General features: G+C 44.5%; 1 protein-coding gene across 3 annotated transcripts in view; it reads left to right on the forward strand.

Moving 5' to 3' along the window:
- FLNB (filamin B) overlaps positions 1–23,266 on the forward strand; it is a 217,114-nt gene that overhangs the window by 76,001 nt on the left and 117,847 nt on the right. For all 3 annotated transcript variants that reach the window (XM_044302265.1, XM_044302263.1, XM_044302264.1), the window contains exons 2-4: positions 16,982–17,230; positions 18,596–18,693; positions 21,483–21,630. In XM_044302265.1, coding sequence (XP_044158200.1) covers positions 16,982–17,230; positions 18,596–18,693; positions 21,483–21,630 — 495 coding nt within the window. The remainder of the gene's footprint in view (positions 1–16,981; positions 17,231–18,595; positions 18,694–21,482; positions 21,631–23,266) is intronic.

The raw sequence follows: 23,266 nt of genomic DNA on the forward strand, positions 1-23,266 counted from the left end.
GCTGTTGCGGCGTAGCATGTTGCGTGGTGCATTTTGACCCCATTGACAAATACTATGTGAAATGTCGCTATGTATTCGTACCCTACAATGTTTGATCAATGCTGTGCCTAGCATGTACGCTAGTTTTATTTGTCCAAATTGCCCGCCGAAACTGGCGCATTTTCAATTGGAAATCTGCCCCATAGTGGGAAACGCTGCCACTTGTGAACATGCCCTTACGGATGCTATGGTGACGGTATCTGGTTTGCATTGTCAGCTTTGTTTATGTATGCTTTGCATGTGATTTTCTTCATGCGCTGGTAGTCGCTCCTGTCCTGTACATGTCATGGGACTACCTTAGCTGACTTCTTTGGCAGAGTAAGTGTTAATGTTCTTGAATGAAGACTGTGTAATCAGATGGGTCTATTTTTGGCTTTTTTATACCTTCGACCCCCTACAGTACTTTAAACCGCTTTCTCTGACATTCCTACAATTTGTACAAGTTGAAAGGTCTCCTTGGACTTTTTATATTTTTTTCTCTCCTTTAAAAAAAAAAAAAAAAACAGTTGGCAGCGCTGACTGAACAATTGCTGAATTCACTCTCGAGCTTGTGGCCTCCAGCCCAAAAGAGTGAAACAAGCTGCAGAGGTTCATGAAATATTTCAGAACTGCCACTCCGTTCTCTTAGGACACATTCAATCATTTCTTAGCAAACGCTCATGCTGAACCCTACTCACCCGAGAGGTTGGAAAATGAAGTTTGCGCTGATATTCATTTATCCCAAAAGGTGACTCCAGAAACTTGGAAGGTTCAGAGGAAGACACTAAAGGGAGTTGACGTGGACCTGGTCCCATCCATCAAACGAGTTCAAGTTGGAGAACAGAGATTGACCATCACGTTAGATCCAGCAGTGGTGCAGAGTTGGTCGCAAAAGGCTCTGAGGTGGCCTGAAAGCTGTCCCATATGAGGAGACTAGCGCTAGGAGTAATGGGTTAGGATGTGGAGCTGTCTCTAATTATTCATTGTTTTAAACCTCCTTAGGGCTCATGCACTGGCACCGTCCGTGTGGCTTGGGTAGATAGATGCAGATCCATTCAACTTGAATGGGTCTGTGATCCGTCCACACTGCAAATAAATAGAACAAGTTCTATTTCTTGGCGGTGCGTAGGCACGGACAGAAAACCCATGGAAGCACTCCATAGTGCTTCCGTGGGGTTTCGGGTCTCCATTCCTCTCCGCGCCTTCCAGATTGTGGACCCATTCAAGCTGTTTGTGGCCCGCAATATGGGCATCGGGAAACAACGGTCATGTGCATGAGCCCTTAAAGGGTTTTTCCCACAATTCATCACTTATGCACAGAATGATGTCTGGTCTCCACCTTGATCACAAGAATGAATGTCCCAAACCATTCATAACTCCAAACTGTGGTCTTGCAGAGAGGAGGAATGGAGCCACAGTTGAGCATGCATATTTGTTCCATCCAAAGACTGTAGGACTTTTAGAACTACTTCCATCAATCCCACCGACTTGGCAGGGCACATCATTCAAACTTCTCATTTTCCATTCACCCTCCATTCCTCCTCATCATGGTGTTGCAGGGAGGAAGAATGGAGCTGCAGTTGGGTGTTGTTTTGCCCTCTTTTAGAGAGACTCTTAACTGAAACTACAACTACACTTCAAAGGAAGGTTTATAATATGATTTTATAAAATCGATGTGAGTCCTGGCTACATCCAGAATGAAGGTACTTACTTCACCGATTGAGTTAAAGGGGTTGTCTCACTTCAGTAAGTGGCATTTATCATGTAGCCTATGTGCGCTCCCACGGTCCCGACCACCAGAGAGGCTGATGCTTTTTCCTATATTGTGCAAGCACGACCACCACTGATGGGTTGCAGGGTGGTCTGTAACCATGGAAACGAGTAGTGTATAATGTGATGGAAAAATGAATCCGGCCAGCAAAGGAAGCAATATGGAAAATAACAATACGTTAGTAAGGCCCTTGTATTCACTTTCTCTACATGATAAATGCCACTTACTGAAGTGAGACAACCCCTTTAACATCATCTGACAACGACATTAGCTGGGAAGCCCTTTCAGTGAAAGCAGTCAGAGTCTCGATCAGGAAAACACAGATTAGATCCCTACATAAGGCATCCCCCCCCCATAGCATGAGCTTCTGACTTCTTTCTTGAAGTGGTACAGCTTTATACTGTTTAAACAAAAAGCTCCAATCCCTTAGTGGAACATAGCCAGCGCATGCGCTCAATAATTGCCACTGTGTATGTGTTGTTCATCTGTCTATCATCCCGGAACTTGGAGCAGCCGGTTCCCAGGTCTGCAGTGAGTCAGAATCCAAAAACAACCTTGAGAAAATATGTAGACAGAGCCTTACTGCCTTGCACATAATTTCACAAGTCATAAACACAATGAAATTGAAATGAACACATAGAGAATTAAATCCAAATGATCAGAAATGGCGCTGTTGCGCTATTCAAAGTCTGTGGTACTCAACTGTCCCCATCAGTTCCATGAAGCTTCAGCATGCAAGCTCGACCACCGCTTTAGTAAAGTGGCTGAAATGGGCAATAGTTGGCTAAAGATGTAGTGTCCGGCGGCGTGGCATCTAGATGACCCCTAAAGCCACTCCAGTGTCTGACACTGCATGCAGGAACGGCTCCTGGCATCGTATTGTTGTCTCGGCCACCAGACCACATTTGAAGCTGTATCTGCAGTATAGGAGGGGATAACTCTTGGCGCCAATGTGTGCGGTAAAGGACTACGACATGGCATTAGTATCGCACCAAAACTTACTGCTCAAGTGACCAAACCAGGGCACTTAGGTGATCAGTAGTGCCCTACAGTGTGATCATTCTCTCTGCGCCAGCGCAGGAGAGAGAGCGGATGAATATAATGTTGTTTCAGGTGAGATTTATAGAGAGAATATCCTTTTTAAGGCGTCAAGCTGTGATGTTTCATGCAGCAGGTTCTCTTTACACATCATATTCGTCGTGCAGCCCGGGATCTTTTCCTTATGAAAACATCTTGTTCTGTATTCATTTTGCTGGCTCGCACTTTCTGCGGAACCTTATGACCTTGTCATACACAGAAAAACTAGTTTGGCATCTCGTGGTTGTACGCAGTTACATAGTGAGAGTGCTGGATATTAACTTTCTGTTGGCGGTTATGTAACGTGCACGTAGTGGGGGCGTGCAATGTTTCTAGCACTTTTTCGAGGGATTTTTCTTTTTGTAATATGTTACATTTGCCTCTTTTCTGCCAGCGTTTTTGCTTTGCATTATGGCCGCCATCTGCTATTTATTAGGAAAGCTATAGAATGAGACTCTGTAATTGTGTTTGACCTCAGACCTGTACTTTTTCCATCTCAAAGTGCGCTGCGGCTGGGAATGCGCTCACTAAGCCAGAGGACGGCCGTACGCTCGGGCAACCGAGTGCTGCTTCTGGAAATGGTTGTGCTAAGCCCATCTTCACCAGCTTCTCATCTCATTTAAAGGGGTTTCCTAACATTAAAAAAAGGCACATACAAAAGTTGGCTTTTTTAAAAAAAAATGGTATAAGGCTCATGCACACGGCCGTCGCCGTATTGTGGCCAGCAAACTGCAGGCCCGCAATATAGAGGCACCAGCCGTGTGCTCACTGCACCTCGGATGCAGACTCATTCGCTTAAATGGTTCTGCAGTGCGGCATGGAGGCACGGAAGCACTACGGAGTGCTTACGTGGGATTTCTCTCTGTGCCTCCACACCGCAATGTTCTATTTTTTTGCGGTGCGGACGGATCACAGACCCATTCAAGTTCGTGGCAGCTGCACTGATAGTGCCCATGCAGTGGGGTCATCCCCAAGGCACCTAACGGCTAAGGCCTCATGCACACGACAGTATTTTTTTGCGGTCCGCAAAAAGGGGTTCCGTGATCAGTGTCCGTGTTTTTTGTTTCCGTGTGTCTTCCTTGATTTTTGGAGGATCACCAGAAATAGAAAAAAAATCTAAGTCAAGTTTGCCTTGCAAATGATAGGAAAGAAAACGGACACGGATCACGGACGCGGATGACAATCTTGTGTGCCTCCTTGTTTTTTTACGGACCCATTGACTTGAATGGGTCCGCGAACCATTGTCCGTGAAAAAAATAGGATAGATCGTATTTTTTTCACTTACTGGAAACACGGATCACGGATGACAAACGGTGCATTTTCTGAATTTTCCACGGACCCATTGAAAGTCAATGGGTCTGCAGAAAATCACGGAAGACGGAACAACGGACACGGGACACAACAACGGTCGTGTGCATGAGGCCTAAGCCTCATGCACGTGTTCTTATCCGCAAACTACGGATTTGCAAAAAAAAACAAACAGATACCAACTGTGTGCGCCACGTACTTTCCCGTTTTGCACGTCCCGCACTAGTGTAGAAATGCCTATTTTTGTCTGCAGTATGGACAAGAATAGGACATGTTATATCTTCCTGCAGATTGGATGTAAACAGAATATATGGTCGTGTGCATGAGGCCTTCTACCGATGAGCGATATGAAACTCCCTCATCTTGCGGACAATGAATATAGATACGTTTTTAAATGGACCAAATAGCATACTACTTGTGGATGGCGTCCATGTGCTGTCCGTTTTTCTCTTAGACTTGTTTATTTGAGTGACTGAGTCTTGTAGGAAAATCTGCGTTTCTCTTCAAGGACCGACATCGGCCAAATTAATTGACTTGACAGCGTCTGTGTTCAGTCTGGGTGCTGTCCTACACTCGTAAGAACAGTTTCCCCATCCATATGTTATCTATCTCCTATCTGTCTAATATCTCTTGCTCGCTCCAACATTTGAATACGTTTTTCCTGTATATTATGTTTGATTTATTATCATTTAAATATAATTTATATCTACTCCAGAAATCTGCATGGTGTGGTTGGTGTCATTTGACAGCCTTTGTAGCATATCTAAAATAAAGAAATAATAAATACGTAAAAAATAAAATAAATATATATACACACTCCGGGTTATATATATATCTATATCTATCCTTTTCAGGTTCTTTTAATTTATTAGGGTAGACATGTCCTTTAGATTTAGCTAGATCCCTGCAGCAATTTCCTCCAATTAAGTCCCGTCTGCTTCCCTAATAGGTGCGTGATAAACTCTCGGTCCGTTTTGTAGTCTGTGGAATTTTGTGACGTACGTCCAGACCAACTTACAAAAAGTAATTAAACCGATCCTAAAATTTCAAAGAGACGTTCTCCATGGGGACTCGGGGTGACATTATACAGTAACCTATTTATTTGTTCAAAGTGCGATTAGGTGGAACGGGGTCCTTGATGAGAACGAAAGATTACAAATACAAACGTTATAGTAGTACAGTCCATTAGCGAAGGAAGGTCGCACAGTAATTAGCCTTATAATGTATATTACAGGATGACTTGGATTAATTGAAAACTTTTAGTATATAGTAAGTTTATGATGTCATCCCAGTAACAGAAACTTATCGGCAGTTTTGACTATGCTAAACGACAGCACTAGGTAGGGGCTGGGAAGAGCCGTACAAACATATATTGTGGCTTTTTTTTTTATCGGAAGTAGTAAAAATTTTAACTTTTATTCTGTCAGGTTCTGCTTCTTAAGTGCCCTGGAGGCGGAGCTTCACTCTGAAGTGCTCTCTGATTTGAGCTGCCTCACAGCCCCTCCTCTCTGCTGAGCGACGGCTCTAGTACCCAACCAGGAGACCGCTGCAGCTGTCATTTGGAGCAGAGGGGAGGGGCTGTGAAGCAGCTCCATAGAGAGGGCATTTCAGTGAAGCTCCGCCCCAGAGCACTTAAGAAGCAGAATAAAAGTTCATATTCTTAATACTCCTTTTTCCCTACACCATGGCCTTGATAGATCATCATGCTTAATAGGCCCGCATGCACACGTATGTTGGGGTTGTTCCAGTAGTATAACCCCTGTCCATATGCCCTATAATGCCCCCCGTGGCAGACTCGGTGGCGCTTTTTCATGGATAACTATTCATTTTAATGGGCAGCCAGCAATACCACATTTTGGCTGTAGTGGCCGCTGTGCTACCTGCAACCTCCCCTATCTATAACCACGGATTGCCTAATCTGCATCAATCATCTGATCACAGACAGGTCCTCTGTTAGAAAAGGGGTTGTCCAGTTGGAAGAAACCCTGTAATCCCCTGCACTGAAGGGAAAGACTTTCAGGGTATCAAATATGACTTTAAATTTTTTCTAAAAAATAAAGTAGTTTTCTCTTTCTTTTCGAAAATCAATACCATTCTCTACTAGTGGTGGCGTCTAGTATTAAAGCTGAGTCCCATCAACTTGAATCTGGCTGAGCTGCAGTACCTGACACAGTCCATGGACAAGAGTGGCGCCATTTGGGGGGGGGACGGACAAACCCTTTTCCCAATCTTATACACCCTTTTGAGTATTGGAGTAATGGAAGGGCTAATCGGAGGTTTATTACCCTTCCAGTTAGTGTGACCATGGAGTGGTCTCTCTGTTAGGATCATGGATATGGTGCAGCACCTGTGGAGGTTTTCCTGCCTGCCCTGGCATTCACTGATGCAGGAAAGGTTTTACAGTGTAGGTCTCCATAAATTCTGAGAATCATTAACTAGATGTCTGCATTTTTGGCTCCTGAAACCTCTCATGAGACTTCTGTAAAGTCAGATGTGATAAATATCTTGGGAGTGACAAAGGTGCGGCCTTCCAATGGCGGTCCCTCCAGAATTCTTGAGCGTGTTGCATGTGTGATGACTGGGTGTACACGTCTGATGTTTTCGTGTTTGTTCACAATTTCCTCCCACGTCGTTACCCTGCCTGACATGTAATGCTTGTTTGTAGAGTCAGTTGTTGTTTTTTTTTTTCTTTTTATTATATTTTTATTGCAGTTTACTTTTGTTGTCTCAGTCCAATAACTTAACGGGATTGTACATTGCCACACCTGTCTGTAGCAGCCTTTTTTTTTTTCTAATTCTGTTCACTCTTTTAAGGCTTTGGGGGAGATTTATCAAAACTGGTGTAAAGTAGAACTGGCTTAGTTGCCCATAGCAACCAATCAGAGTCCACCTTTCATTTTTCACAGCTCCTTTTGGAAAATGAATGGCTTAATCTGATTGGTTGCTATAGGCAAAGGCAGTTTTCCTTTACACCAGTTTTGATAAATCTCCCACTATATCCACCTTCAGAACCATTTTTGTTACCAGCCCCTAGAATGTAGCCATTTTTGCAATAAGTCTAAATTAAAAAAACTTGCTTTTGTGGAAATTGCAGAGCGATTCTCGATCTACTACACCGCCCTCTATAATCTGCCCAGTGATCTCCCCACAAATGAAGGGACCAGGGAGCGCTTATTGCAGACATACTTTACCTCATGTCACCTTCCCACCCTGTCGACTACAGATATGAATGCCCTTAATGGACCTGTAACTGTGGTTGAGATAGAGGAGGTTATTGACCACTTATCGGAGGCCAAATCCCCGGGCCCCGATGGCTTTTCCTATAAATACTACAAGACTTTTAAGACAGAACTGATCCCCCATATGACAAATCTCTTTAATCTATTCCTGTCAAGTGCCTACTGCCATGTCCCATTCATATCCCACGTTAATCCCAAAACCCGGGAAAGATCCCCTCGATTGTCAAAATTATACAGTTGTGTGCAGGACGGCGCTTGACCTCTAGGACCTCATGCACACGACCGTATTTTTGGGACCACAAAAATTGCAACTAGCACACGGATGTCCGCATCCCTTTGGGGGCGCTCTGCAAATTACGGAACATGTCCTATTCTTGGCATTTCTACAATGGGGCCTGCGAAAAGTGTGGGACGCACACACACTGCATCTGTATTTTGCGGACCAAAAAATGTATAAGGTCGTGTGCAGGAGGCCTAACATTTGTATTTTTTCAGACGTGCTCTGCTCTCTGGCCCTGCACTAGGCAGAACATGAATTTTCCCTGGAGTGTTCCTTTAAATGATATAAGAAAATAAGAAAAACTTTCTCTAACTTAATTGATCATCAGAACTACATGCGGGGTCGGCCCATGCTCGTTAATAGTTTTATCATGATATTAGCGGGCGGGCTTGTGTTTTACATGTTCACTATTGTTATGCTGCACGCAGTGTTGGTTCTGTACAGTTTCCTTCCCGCAGTGAAAACTGCAGGTGTTCGGGGTCTGATAAGACCCTATTATTACCATGTGTTCAAGATTTGCCTCCGGTGGAAATGGTTAATTAAGCATTTGTTGTTTTTTTTTCTTCTGGCTTTAGTTTGTGCACTTGGCGCTCTGGGATATGATCCATCATTCACTCTTTGCCTCGTTCAGGATTACTGAGCAACACATAACCATGGCAGTGACCCGGCATTCCTCTACTGCACTGCCGAGGCTGTTTACCTGCTTTGTTTCCTTCCATGTCCCAAGATTTGCGCAAACTTCTTAAAGGGAGGCTCTGTCGCCTCCAAAATCAGATTCCGAGTAAGCATACCGCCATGCAGGTTGGGTGCCTCCAAACATTACCGTATCTTTCTTTTGAAAATGTAGTCCTCTAATCCTGAGAAATGCTTCCTATTATTTTTATGCAAATATGGTTTTTCAGTGCACTGTAGGTGGGGCGTCACTCTGTTCGGTGCACCTTTTTAATTTCCTTGAGTCATCACTTCCAGCTCTTAAATCTCAGGAATTGTCCGTCAAACAAGAGAGGGCCAGGCACTGACTGGGCTGGTCAGGAATTCGATATTGATGTCCTCAATATCAGATCGTTGGGGATCCGACTCCTGGCACCTCCGACGATCAGCTCTTTTTTTTTTTAGACTGAAAAAAAAATACTGCTCGCTGGACTTAATTTTTTTTTTTCCCCCTGTCTAAAAAAAATTGATCTCAGACTGAAATGGCTTAAACGGATGACAACTGATTTCAACCGGATCGTGTTTATTTTTTTATTTTTTTTCAGGATCCTGTAAGAAAACAGATCCTATGCATAACTGATGCAACAGGATCCGTTTTATTTTTTCTCTCTTCTTCTGACGGATCAGAAGAACGGGAAGCTAAACGCTGATAGGAACTCGGCCTAAGGGCTCATTCAGACTGCCGTATACGGATCCATTTATTTTGCGGACAGTTCAGCATGACTGCCCCAAAAAAGGTATAGGAAATTTTTTATTTGTTTTGCTAAGCCGTGGAATGGAAGAAAAGGGCCCCAATTGAAGTGAATGGGTTAGCATCTAATCCGCAAAAGAACGGATCCGCATTTTTGCGGACAGCATACAGCCGTCTGAATGAGCTCTTATACAGAGGTAACGCTGTTTGACCCCGATGCAATATGTGGAACTAGACCCCTTATTTCCCACTATTACATGTCATTTATAGTAATGGTCCCATTAGGCTTCATGCACACGACCGTTGTTTTGGTCCGCAGCGGCTCGGGTGCGGAACTATTCACTTCAATGTGGCTGTAAAAGATGCGGACAGCACTCAGTGTGCTGTCCGCATCCGTTGCTCCGTTCCGTAGCCCCGTAAAAAAAATATAACATGTCCTATTCTTGTCCATTTTGCGGACAAGAATAGGCATTTCTACAATGGGCAGCCGGTTCCGTTCCTCAAATTGCGGAAAGCACACGGGCGGCTTCTGTTTTTTGCGGATCCGCGGTTTGCGGACTGCAAAAAAACGGAACGATCGTCTGCATGTAGCCTTAGACAGATGAACTTTTAGGTGCCTTCAGGCTCCACAGCCGGAGTGCGACTGCAACATCTGCTCCCCTTATAGTTAAGTCTGTGATATCAATTTGTGGGGCATGGATGACCTCACGAGTTATTAAAACGTTATCATCATTATTGTTATGATGTGGCTTGTATTGTTGAGGTCGGTTCCTGCAGGCATAACCATTACATAAAGAACTGCACCAGTAAATACATAATTATCGGGGGGCCGGCGGAGCAGCGGACCACACACATGCTGGAGCCCTGACATTATAACCTCTGTCTGCCAGGAGCAGAGGCTAGCAGCTTCCCCCTCCTGAACGCGCTCATACAAAGCCTGCTCTGTGTAGACGTATGTGCGAGGGCTGAGAGAGGATTTACTTGTTTATGTATAAATCCTGTGGACCGGAAAGCATTAGGCCTGAAGGCGGTCCAGTATTGGGAAACCGCGTGTGGACCTTTTTTGTCATGGAGCGCTACTGCAGAATACAGCCGTAGAGGTGCCATTGCTTCATGATCATTTCCCATCAAAAAGGTTCCAGGGTCCTAAAAACAGAAGTGCACCAAGTCCAGAAGCATCAACCTTGCCGGGTCCAGGACTTGTGGTGCAGCAGCAGACCGGGATCACAAAGAGCGGGATAAAGGCGATAGTAAAATGTCCAAATCGTGGGAAATAACCAGATATTTCACATAAGGGAAGGCGATTTCCATTGGTCGTCACTGATTGGATTTTAATGCCATTTATACTCGATCAACTTTAGCTTAAGGGCTCATGCACACGACCGTGATTTAGGTCCACATCCGATCTACATTTTTTGCGGATTGGATGTGGACCCATTCATCTCGATAGGGCTGCAAAATATGCGTACAGCACACCGCGTGCTGTCCGCATCCGTAAGTTCATTCCGCGGCCCTGCAGAAAAATAGAATGTGTCCTATTCTTGTCCGTTTTTAAGGACTTTTCTCTAGACGTTTCCTAGACGGGGGCGGGAAGGCGGCGTGCTCACATTTTGAGGACTGTAGGACACTTAAGGTCGTTTGCATAAGGCCTAAGGGTATTTTTCCCGTAGAAGAATCCTCTACAATAACCCAAGACCGGCCCTCGGATTTATTCCACGGATTGTGGCCACAAGGCCGCAAAAACTGTGTGAAAACCGCGGCAAAAATTGACTTGCCACTTTTCTTTAAGGGGGTTCTCCAGGATCTAACCATGGATAACCTATGCCTAGCAATCAGATCGATGAGGGCCGACGCCCTGTACCCCCGATGATCAGCTCTGCCCGTTGTGTAGTGGCCGCACCTGGTAACTGCAGCTCTGCTCTCATTGAGATGACTACTGCAGTAACCAGCCCTGTCCACTGCACAATGGGTGGAGCTGTAGTTCTGGCACCGAAGCTGCACTTGAACTGCTGATCGGGAGGGCCGCGGGGTGTTGGAGCTATCCTAGAGAGAGGTCGTCAATTTCTAAATTCTGGGAAAAAAATTCTTTATAATTCCATGCTTGGAACTATGTGGATTTTCCATTGAGAACTGGAGGCAGATTTCCATGTGGAACATCTACCATCTGAGCACCCCGAGACTCCAAGGCAGGTTTGGGTTGTGCAACAATTAGGCGTGACGGGTTAGGTCCGGAGGCGTTCAGTGAAACTAGCACTATTTTGCAAGAAAGTTCAGTCCGTTTTGTCTGCGATTCGGTTCGGTTTTTTACACGCAGGTGCAATGCGTTTTTGGTGCAATTTTTTTTCACGCACGTTATAAAAAATCGGAAGGTTTACAAACATCTCTTAGCAACCATCAGTGGAAAACGCATCCGCACTTGCTTCCGGAATGCAATGCGTTTTTTACTGAAGCCCCATTTACTTCTTTGGGGCCAGGGCTGCGTGAAAAACGCAGAATATAGAACATGCTGCGATTTTCACGCAACGCAGAACTGATGTACACAGACCCATTGAAATGAATGGGTCAGGATTCAGTGCGGGTGCTATGCGTTCTCTTCACGCATCGCACCTGTGCGGAATAACTTCGCTCGTGTGAAAGGGACCTTACTGCAAAATTGCCGCTCAGTGCTTTTCTGTAGGAAATTAGTGATTCTTGAGATCAACATTCGCAGAACCCGATCTTTTACGCTGTCGTCACTATTGTGCAAGCAAAGTTCCTGTACAGGCCTAGTCTATTATTCCTCCTGTAAATGTAGGAATAAGTTACCTCCTGGGTGTTACCATTGACACCATCCAACTGATCAGGAACATGCCTTGTGGACAAGGAGAATGGGAACTACAGTAGTTGTCCGTATATGTCAACATTTCCAGGAGGAACAACTGAGGAACAGTTGGCACAGAATTCATTCCCAGAAAAGATGCTCCAAAATTATTTAATTGGAAACAGAAGTATTTGCTTAAACAGCCATGCTGGGATTGCTGGCAGGTTTTCTTCCGATCTACAGAATGTCCCGTTTTTAGGTGTCAGAATTTCACATTTAATTAGAAACCTTATCCCTCTATTCTTCCTGGATTACACCATGATGTGACTTATTCTGCAATTACCGAACAATGGAGTAATCCTCCTCCTCCTCACTACCATCATCATCATCATCCTTGTCCTCATTTGCCTTCGTAATTTTTCATCTATTTATTCCAAATGCTGTTTGAACTATAAATGTGGGCGTTTAGCGTCTGTTCACACACGGCAGATTTATCGTCGCACATTCTGTGCCAGAAACCCATCCGATACACTGCTGTTCATGCGCATTGGATGGATTCTGCCAGGCGGGAACGTACCCTTGTGTTGGGTGTTGGTTCCCAGGATTTCTAGGTGTTATTATTTTGGCGCATTAAGGCCTCATACACATTACCGGATCATTTTATTTAGGTCTGCTAATCACGTATCCGGCTGCAAAACATGTTTTACTGGTCGTGTATGTTCTGCATTTTTCTGATCCATGTGTCCTCCGGGATAAGAATTTGGCCTGTTCTATTTTATTTTATTGCAGGGCCGTAGAACGAAGATATGGCTGTGGACCGCACAGCGTGTGCTGCCCGCATCTTTGGCGGCCTCATTGAAATAAATGGCTCTGCATCCGCTCCGCAAAAAATGCAGAACATATGCCGATGAAAACTACGGTTGTGTGCATGTGGCCTAACGCACACTAAATGGTCGCCTTCAGAGAGCGGCTTCTCCATGTAATCTAATGTTTTTGTTTCCCCGGGTGAAGGAAGTAAGGAAGTCGTTTCGGACCATTATTCCTCTACGTAAACAGCGGAGCGACGCTTCCCTTCTCCTATATATTTACTCTGCTTTTGTATTTCCAGAAAAGGTCCGGAAATCCTTAGTGTCTCCCCCTTAATTAACAAAAATGGCCTCCTGTCGTTCTTTTCTGTTACATTTGAATTATATTAATTTCATGGAAAGCGATGACGTATCGGGTTGTCGCCCACCTTTTCGACATAACGAGGACATTAACTGTCAGAAAAAGTTGGCTGACAACCCCCATGGGAACGGTATTGACACCAACTTGAGGACCGCTGAGGGCATTGCATAATAAAAAGATATACATTTTTCTAATGTGCCTTCAGTTCCTCAGATCTCTGCTTGCTGTCAGTAAACATAAATATTTCTGCACTTAAAGGGGTATACCGATATCACGTGGCCACCATTACTTCCTGTTGGTGGGGGGAGCAGCAGCCTCTGAAACGCCAACAGAATTTAGGCTCCCCCCCCCCCCCCCCCAACAGGTTGGAACAGATGGCACATGTTGGCAATATCACCTTAGGAGGTCTTCTGGCATATCGACTAGGTTTGAGGTAGTGGCCGTACATGCACACTTGATCATTTGTAATTTTTTTATTTTATTACAATTTATTTTTATATTGATGGCCTCTCCTCAGGACAGGCCATCAGTATCCCATTGGTGGGGGGTCCTTACACCCCCACTGATTACCACGCAGCTCTGGTGTCAGAGATCGGGGCCAAAACTAACCAGCACCATCCATTGTACAGTGCACAGCTCTGCTCCCATTTATTTTAGTTGGAGCAGCCCAAAAATGGATCCTTCTTAGGCCGTTCTCACACAGTCAGTGTTTGCTCAGTATTTGATCAGTGATTTCCTTAAGCGAAAACTAGGTACGGGTCAAAAACGCTGACCGTGTGCACATCTCCCCACTCTTCGTGATGAGGCTCTACCCCTTTTTTTGTTCTCTTACAATCACTGATCAAACACGGACTGTGTGAAAGCGGCTTTACTCTGCGGTCATTTTTTCCCCCTAAATGGATCCCTATGACTGCGTCTACACACTGAAGCTCTCATCTTTATCCAATCCCCCTACTTATGTGATAAGCGCCTGTGATGATCAGACCTTAAAGCCCGGCCATGTTGGCATCGTGGTCAGGCCTATAAAATTGCGCGTCTGCCGGTGAAGTTTGTATTTTCCTGCTGGTAATGAAACACTCGGTCTGGAGTCTGTTGATTTCCTCTTGGCATTTTCCGCGCCCCCGTCATTCATATAAGAAAATGCAGGAGGAGGGCTGAGGCTTGGCAGCCGCTTTGGCCATGACTTGGCACCTTCTTTCTAGGAGCCTGCGTTGCCGCAGTTGATTATGGAGCATTTATTAGAGTTATTACACTCAACAAAGAAAATAATCCTGATCTTCGGGTTTGGAGACTGTATGAAAAGGCTCTTTGTTTCAGGCTAAGTCCTCAGATACTGCAGATTAGAGATGGATTCTGTAGCGGACATCACCCAGTAGGAGCCTTGCTAATCTCATCATGGAGTAATAGTTGTGTTAGGGCTCATGCACACGGCCATTTGCGGTCCCCAACGCACAGGCAACATCCGTGCTGCGACCGGGACGGATAGAGAGCCATTTAACTTGAATGGGTCCATGATCTGTCCACACCGTAAAAAAAATAGAACATTTTTTTGTGGTGTGAAGGCACAAACAGAAACGCCATGGAAGCACTCTGTAGTGCTTCCGATCCGTGCTTCCGATCCGTGCTTCCGTTCCGTACCGCATCTCCCGGATTTCAAATTCATTCAAGTGAATGGGTCCGCATCCGTGATGCAGGGAGCACACGGCCGTTGCCCGTGTATTGCAGACCCACTGTATGCAGGCCGCAATATGGCCACGGCCAGGCAACGGCCCTGTGCATAAGGCCTAACTTGCACAAGGAACGGCTCCAAAAACTCAAGGAGGCAAGGTCACTGGGGTCTGTTTCTTAAGGTGCCCTATGTTATCTTCGGGGGCGTGTTAGGAGACCCCTTTACACTTTAGGCCTCATCCACACGACTTGTTTGGGTCCGCATCTGAGTCGCATTTTTGCAGCTTGGATGCAGACCCTTTCACTTCAATGGGGCTGCAAAAGATGCGGACGGTGAATGGGTCCTCATCCGTGATGCGGTGAACACACGGCCGAATGCCCGCATGTTGCAGACTCGCTGTTTGCGGGCTGCAATACGGGCCATGGCCAGCAACGGCCGTGTGCATGAGGCTTTAGGCTGCATGCACAAGATCGCGGCGTGTTTTGCAGTCCTCAAATTTTGGAACAGCAAAACGCGGATCCCGGCCGTGTGCACTCCACAGTTTGCGGAATGGAACGGGCCACCCATTATAGAAATGCGTATTCTTGTCTGCAAGTCAGCTTGAAATTGCAGCACAGTCGCAACTCAATGCAGTTTTGTCCGCACTGTGTACACGCTATGGGGGGGGGGGGGGGGGTTAATGAAAATTCTGTTGGAAAATCAGAAGCGTTTTTATTATCTTGCCGATCGTGTGTGGATTTACCTTTTTCTAAAATCAACAAGACAGAATGGTTTACTTGTGGATTTCATTGCAGATTTACATGTGGATTTTCGGCAGGACTTCATCCACACAAAAATCCACTACGTGTGAACTTAGCCTCGTGGTCTAGGTCTATTCTCTTATGCTGGACTGATGGACGTCAAACTGAAGCAGTTTTCCTGGGGATGAAGGAACACTTCACCCATGTCGTTTCTGTAGCTCCTCGTCAGATGTCTACTGTCGACTCTCACGAAGGATTAACTGTAATCTTATTTTTATGTTCCTTGTCAAATCAATTTCACGGACAGAAGTAGTTGTACTTGACTCGTGTTACTGATGCCAGTGTCTAGTACTGGGGTGTTCTGTGGGTTATTGAGACAAGGCGTGTGATGTGCCGTAATGCCATCCTCTAGATTATATATTGAGTTATATTAATATATGGGTTTATAGAATATACACTTATGTGAAAGCCAAACGTACCTGACTGTAATTCCCAACACTGAGATTTTCGCCATGTCCACAAGATATATGTGGATTCCACTTCTGGGATCTTTATCATAGTTGCCACCAGTTCTGAATTTGCCAGGAATGTCCCTGATTTTTCGACAGGTCATAGCAATTTCAGACTGTCCCAAGCCAAAAATTGGTGGGGCTTGTGTGAACCCCATGCATAAGTGGGTGTTCCAGTTGGGTTTTGGTGTTCCCAGGGTGGGGCTTACATGCCCCAAATTTACCAGCTACAATGTTGGGAAGTATTCCCTTACCTGTGTGGACCCTTGACCCCAGTCCTGCCTGGTGGGCTCCATGTCTGCTGCTGCTCTCCATTCACTACTATCGGAGTAAAACGACCCAGCACACTTGCTCTCCATTCATTTTTTTGGGCTGAAAGAGGTGGCCAGAGGTCTCCTCACAAGGCAGAACGGTGATTGAGAGACCCCTGATTGGATATTTAGTGCCTATCCTATACATATGACTGAGTTGAGAATAACCCTTTAATTACAGGTGTCATCTCCCCACCATTTGCCTACCACATTATAGAAGATCGGGTTTATGGGGAATTGTTTGGCAGGGTCCTCACTCACGCTTGAAAAATGGTGGTAACTCATTGATAGTCTGTGATAGTAAACCACCCATGACCATCACTTGGAGCGGCAGTTGACCTAGGTGCTGAGCCCTATAAGCTTCCCTGCCTCGGGGATTTAGAGCTAAGGTAGAATGTGACCTTATCAACTTTGTCAAACATCTTCCCACGTTTCAGCTTCCTCGACCCGTATCACGATGAAGGAAAGAGGGCATGGATTCTCCTCAATTTTGAGGTGTTGGGTGGCTTTGGGCATCATTATCACCTCCAGGTTGTAATAGTCAGCGAGACCATAACTATATGATAGGCCGATGTTATAAGGCCTCTAATGCACAGTTACCTCTCACTTTCTGTGATATTTATGTATTCTATTATCTATACTGAAATCTCACAACCCTCTCGCTCTTTTTTTATTTATTTTTATCTCCAGACAGCAAAGCCATCGTGGATGGGAACTTGAAGCTGATCCTTGGTCTTATCTGGACCCTTATTCTACACTATTCCATCTCTATGCCAATGTGGGAAGAGGAGGGTGACGAAGAGAGCAAAAATCAGACCCCAAAACAGAGACTTCTGGGCTGGATTCAGAACAAGATCCCCTATTTGCCCATTACCAACTTCAATCAGAACTGGCAAGATGGCAAAGCCCTCGGTGCCCTGGTAGACAGCTGTGCTCCAGGTAATTTCTGAGCAGATCCCAGTATCTGGCACAAAAGATGGTTTGAAAATGGGCACTTTTGGACCATATGAGAAATTGACAATTCTCATCCTATATATATATTTTTTTTTTAAGTAAAAATGTACAGTATACACAAGCTAAGTGGCAGTAGTGTGTGGTCAGGAGTACATACCATATATTGGTGGAGTTTTTATATGAACAGATATGATCCAACACAGTTGGACATCATTTTAAACATCATCTGTCAGTAGGATCAACCCTCTTAAACTGGGCATGCTCCTTTTTAGGGGACTGATCCTGCTGACTGAATACCTTCCCTTTGTTTTGTGTTTCAGTGTTGTGGAGAAAATCTACTTTTTGCTAATTTTACAAATGAAGGCTTAAGTGCACCAAGCAGTGGGCCTTAGCCCTTTGGTGCACCCTAGCTCGTCATACCCTTCACCTCTCGATTGACTAGGTCAGATATCAGCAAGCACATCTTGATGTCTGGCCAGTGTAATCCCCCCCCTGTTCCATATAAATCAGTGTATGTGCAGCAGATACCACCAAAGTCCTGGATTAACTACTGCATGTGCACTGATCGATCTGCACGGCGCAGGTACGGGATTACAGGCCAGCCGTCAGGACGCTGCTAACAAAGAGGCTGAGGGAGCGGAGCCAAGGTGCACATAGTGGCAAAGGCTGTCCTTGGGGTACCTGTTCAACCCTATAGCAATTTTTCAGCTTCGCCAACCTGCTGGACCTGTTGGGTGAAGCGTACTTACTGCTTCCACGATGCTTGGTTCAGTGTACTTGGATCATCGACCCGATAACGTGCCTAGTAGACGTCACCGCTACCGTCAGTCATTGGCAGTACGGTTGGGCATGACCCTATCCATACTGGATGTTTACCTGCGTCGCTGGAGGTCCAAAGAAGACCGTAGTGGACACTAGGAGCCAGAACTGAGCGTTGGGTAAGAGGTAAGCATGCTTCACCCAACAGGTCCTGCAGGGTGGGGTGGTTTTAAAAAAATTGATATGGGGCTGGACAATCCCTTAAAGCAGGCATGTCCAAACTGCGGCCCTCCAGCTGTTGCAAAACTACAACTCCCAGCATGCCCTAATAGCTGTAATCTATCCAGGCATGCTGGGAGTTGTAGTTTTGCAACAGCTGGAGGGCCGCAGTTTGGACATGCCTGCCTTAAAGTCTTTATTTGCATATTTAATAAAAGTTTATTATTTCCATAATGCTGCATTGTAGAAACAAACAAAAGGTATGCTTTTAGTTTGCAGGATGATCCTCCTGACTTCTTGATTTCTGCCTATTGGGTGACGTTCCTTTTCATCTTAAGCGGCATTATTCACAAATAACTTTTATCTTTTCAGGTTTGTGTCCTGACTGGGAGACATGGGACCCCAGTAAGCCGGTCGATAATGCCCGTGAGGCCATGCAGCAAGCAGATGATTGGCTTGGAGTCCCTCAGGTAACCTGAAATAGTTCACACTCTGATGCAGCAATTTGATCTAGAGAGTAATCTATAAGAAAATCAGGTTAAAAAAATGAACCCAGTTTATTTTTATTTTTTGCTTGACCGTGTGCTGTATGAATTGCAATACTAGACATAGCCTTTGGGCAAGAGTGGCGCTGTTTCCTGGAAAAAAAAATGAATACTGTTTATTTATAATGGGATGAAAAAATATCTGTTTTGCTATAATAGCATTTTCCACTTTCTGAAGTTATACCCATCAAGAGGTCTCAGAACCCTAACGATGAAGATTTTTCCACTGATAAAGAGTTTTTACCCGATTTCTGCTGACGTATAAAGACAGCAGATAATGCAGCGCCCTGAGTCAGATGTTAGGCGTGCTTCATAATCTTTTCTCTGCAATTAGTATTAATCCTGGTGAATTATGGTTAAGGACGCAGAAGACGCTGGAATCTTTTAATGGCTCATTACAATGACAGCTCTAATTCAGAGCCCCTGATGATACCAGGTAGATATCCCTCAGCAGTAAAAGGCATCGTCTGCCAACAAAAATGAGCACTGCATTTTCCCGTCAGTAAATCCGCCTGCCTTGTTATCTTAGACATCACTTGGTGAATCACCATGAAGTAGAATATTGTGTTTTCTTAGAGTTTTTTCTTGCATTGATGGATCTTTAAAAGGCATACCTTAGAGGAGTTGTTCAGAATTAGAAAAACAGGCACAATAATTGATTTCGGAGGGCACTCAACTAGCTGTTACATGGAAACAAATTCAGCTGATGTACAGTACAGACCAAAAGTCTGGACACACCTTCTCATTCAAAGAGTTTTCTTTATTTTCATGACTATGAAAATTGTAGATTCAAACTGAAGGCATCAAAACTATGAATTAACACATGTGGAATTATATACATAACAAACAAGTGTGAAACAACTGAAAATATGTCATATTCTAGGTTCTTCAAAGTAGCCACCTTTTGCTTTGATTACTGCTTTGCACACTCTTGGCATTCTCTTGATGAGCTTCAAGAGGTAGTCACCTGAAATGGTTTTCACTTCACAGGTGTGCCCTGTCAGGCTTAATAAGTTGGATTTCTTGCCTTATAAATGGGGTTGGGACCATCAGTTGCATTGTGGAGAAGTCAGGTGGATACACAGCTGATAGTCCTACTGAATAGACTGTTAGCTGCTTTTTTCTTGCCATAATACAAATTCTAACAGTCTATTCAGTAGGACTATCAGCTGTGTATCCACCTGACTTCTCCACAAGGCAACTGATGGTCCCAACCCCATTTATAAGGCAAGAAATCCCACTTATTATTGTAGGGATATTGTCCTTATATAAGTCGACGAGTGTCGATCCTCCCAAAATAAATTAAAAACGATGTTTATTTTATCATAAGAGGCCTCGTTGTGTAAAAAAATGATTCTTATGCAATAGCAGCGGCCTTGATTGCTCTATCTGAGTATCCTTATGGGGTCAGTTAGTAAGAATTCATATAGTGTTCAATGTAACATTCCCACTTCCACATGTTTCAGGTATGGCCCGGCTGCACGGTGTGGCTACAGTTGCTGAGCACTGTTGATTGCTCTGCCTCGGTGTCCCGTGTGTCGGGAAATCACTGATGTTAGTTAGCTCTCTTGCTCCAGAAAGGATTAGAATGGATCCAAGTTCACCTTCTCATCAAGCCTCCTCAATCGGCAATGAGAGAGCACCTTGACCATTTTTGTCCAGTTAGGTAGAGCCACTGTACGTTTATATTATTTTTCGTATTTAAATTAGAAAAACATGCCTGCGTTTTTCAAAAATAATTCCACACCTGTCCGTGGGGGGGTGACTGGTGTTGCAGTCCAGCCCCATCGAAGTGAATGAGCTGTAATGCCACACACAGCCTATGGACAGCAGTGGCGCTGTGTCTGTAAAGAAAGCGAAGCCCTCTTCCAATTCTGATCAACTCCTTTAAATAAAAATCACTGGTAGATGATACTTTCGGCTATCCTCTATAGCATTTTGGCAAAATAATGGCTCCCACAATGGTTGTCATTCACTGTTTTCAAAAAGCAGGGTGATGAACACCTAGTTATCCAGTGATATGCGGCTGACTCTCATATTGCTGCTTTAATTGTCAGCTTTACTATTCATGAATTGTAGGAAAGCAGCATGGCAGCCCATCTACACTTTAATAGCAGCCATATCCGTGTTCTCATCCAAATTTCAAAGTTTTTTTTGCAAATCAGCAGCTAAGTGCACCAAGGGCGGGTTCAGGCCATCTCTGTGCACCCTTGCTCCTCCTGCTTCCTCTGCCTCCCCTTCCCTCTCCTTGATTGACAGGACCAGCCAAGATGACTATGCCCAAAACTGGTCCTTTCAATCAAGTGGTAGAGGGAGGGGCTGACAGAGGAAGCAGGCGGAGCAAAGGTGCACAGAGAGGCTTGGACCTGCACTTAGCTGCTCATTTGCATATGAAATAAAAGTACTTTTCCTCCAGAATGAAGCAACAGATTGCTAAATGAAGGGTATTGTTACATTCAGCTGAGCTAGCCCTACAAGTCTCTGTGCCATCATAGGTGTGGGGATCCAAAAAGAAGATATTAGGAGCTGCATAAGAAGTGGTTCCCTTTTATAACCTAACTCTATTATATATTCCATTTACGGAACTGGGGGAAGCATGAAAATTTCCAAATACCATTAACTGATACCAGTTGATGTACGTGTAGGACACTGGCCAGTTTTAAATAAAGGAGGAGAATAAGTATTTTATTTAATTTTTTTCTTCTTGTTTCCAGGTAATAGCCCCAGAAGAGATTATCCACCCGAATGTGGATGAACACTCCGTTATGACCTACTTGTCACAGTTCCCAAAAGCTAAGCTTAAACCTGGAGCCCCATTAAAGCCCAAGTTGAACCCTAAAAAAGCGAGAGCCTACGGTCGAGGTAAAGTCTTCACTTTCTTCTTTTTCATATTTGTTAATGAAAGGGCTTAGGCTTGTATTTAGGGAACCTCTCATGTACCTCTAATGGGGTACCTTCCAAGAAGCGTGGTTGGCACTACACTATGGTCAGTCCCGGAAGATAGAAGAGCCTTTGGGCTTAATTTACACGATGGAAGTACTCTGTGGCCACAACAGTCCAAATACATAAGTTCATATCGGAAGGAATCCCACGGTACTCAAAGGAACAATGGAAGGATACAAGCACAGCACACGACCAGCGGAAGTTTTGTGTCCTTCAACATTTCCTCAAGGCCTGCTGGGGTGACTTCCAATACATTACCCAACTAGTGGACGAGTGTGGTGCTGTTTTGGGCGGACAGCTTCCATGGAAATCCTATTCAAATGTATATAATAATACAGGGGGTAGTAATCATTCTGCCTTTTTAATAATCACTTGCGTGTAGTTTCCAAACTGTCCCACTGAGTCCTGGACTGAGCCCCCATCTATACTATGTTCCTTTTGTAAGTTTTCTCATAGCAGAGACGTGCGTATTTGAGACAGCCCTTGAGCCTTATGGAGCTCACGGACAGTTGAGCCCAAATTTCGTATGGCCACATCCACTTCACCAATAGTAGTAGTCACCTGCTCAGCTCCTTCAACTAAGTCCAGATCATTGGCTGACCAAGAACGGGAGAACCGACCTGATGGCCAATGCTACCCTTCCCAGGGACGGCATGAGAAGTAAATAAAAAAAGCTCCATGTCCTCATGTGTCAATACTGAGGGGGGGGGACCAGTCCAACTTGATGGGGTCTTATTTTGAGTTCACCTATGGAGCCCCCTTTCTTAGTTTTGATGTCACCTATGGAGCCCCCTTTCTTTGTTTCAAGTTCACCTCTGAAGCCCTTTTTCTTTGTTTTGAGCTCACGTATGAAGCCTCCTGTTCACCTCTTTCTTCTGTGCATGTCCTGCAGTGTTTGTCCCTGTATCATGTAGTGTTGCAATACTTTAATTCCAAGAAATCTGACTCTAGTTGTTTCTGGAGGCTATCTCCTCATTCAGTAGAAACCATTTATTAAGGTTTTGAAGACGCAAATACGTTTTATGACCTAATGATTTAAGAACTCCTTGGTAAACACGAGCCTCGCAGACTAGACTTCTGTGCTTTCGTGTCATTTTGAATATTTAATCGCTACTAGATAAACACAGAAATTATCTTCTTACATGAGATATGTTCAGGATCTTACTAATCCCGAGGTGAAAGTTTTATCCTCCAGAGACAAAGGTGTGTCAAAGAGACAAGGTGTGAAGTTAGCACGCCCAGTGCCATTAAAACATTTACTGAAAGCCATAAGAAAATGGTTTTTGTATGATTTCATACTTTTCAAGTGTCATGGATCAGCCTGTTTGTAATATATTTTTACTGGAGGATTAAGTGTCTTTATTATTAGGGACTTCAGTCTATAGCAGAATTATGGGTTGTCACCGGCTCCCACACATTCTGGTATGTAAAAAAAATACACTTGGCCCATCTGAAGAATAACGTCTATTTTGGTAAAGTAGCAAAACTAAAATCTAAAAAACAAAACTAAATCTAGAGAATCCTCGTATATACTGTATATTTCTTCAAGGTAAAA

Source organism: Bufo gargarizans, chromosome 7 (assembly GCF_014858855.1).
Source record: "Bufo gargarizans isolate SCDJY-AF-19 chromosome 7, ASM1485885v1, whole genome shotgun sequence".
NCBI classification, from domain to species: domain Eukaryota; kingdom Metazoa; phylum Chordata; class Amphibia; order Anura; family Bufonidae; genus Bufo; species Bufo gargarizans.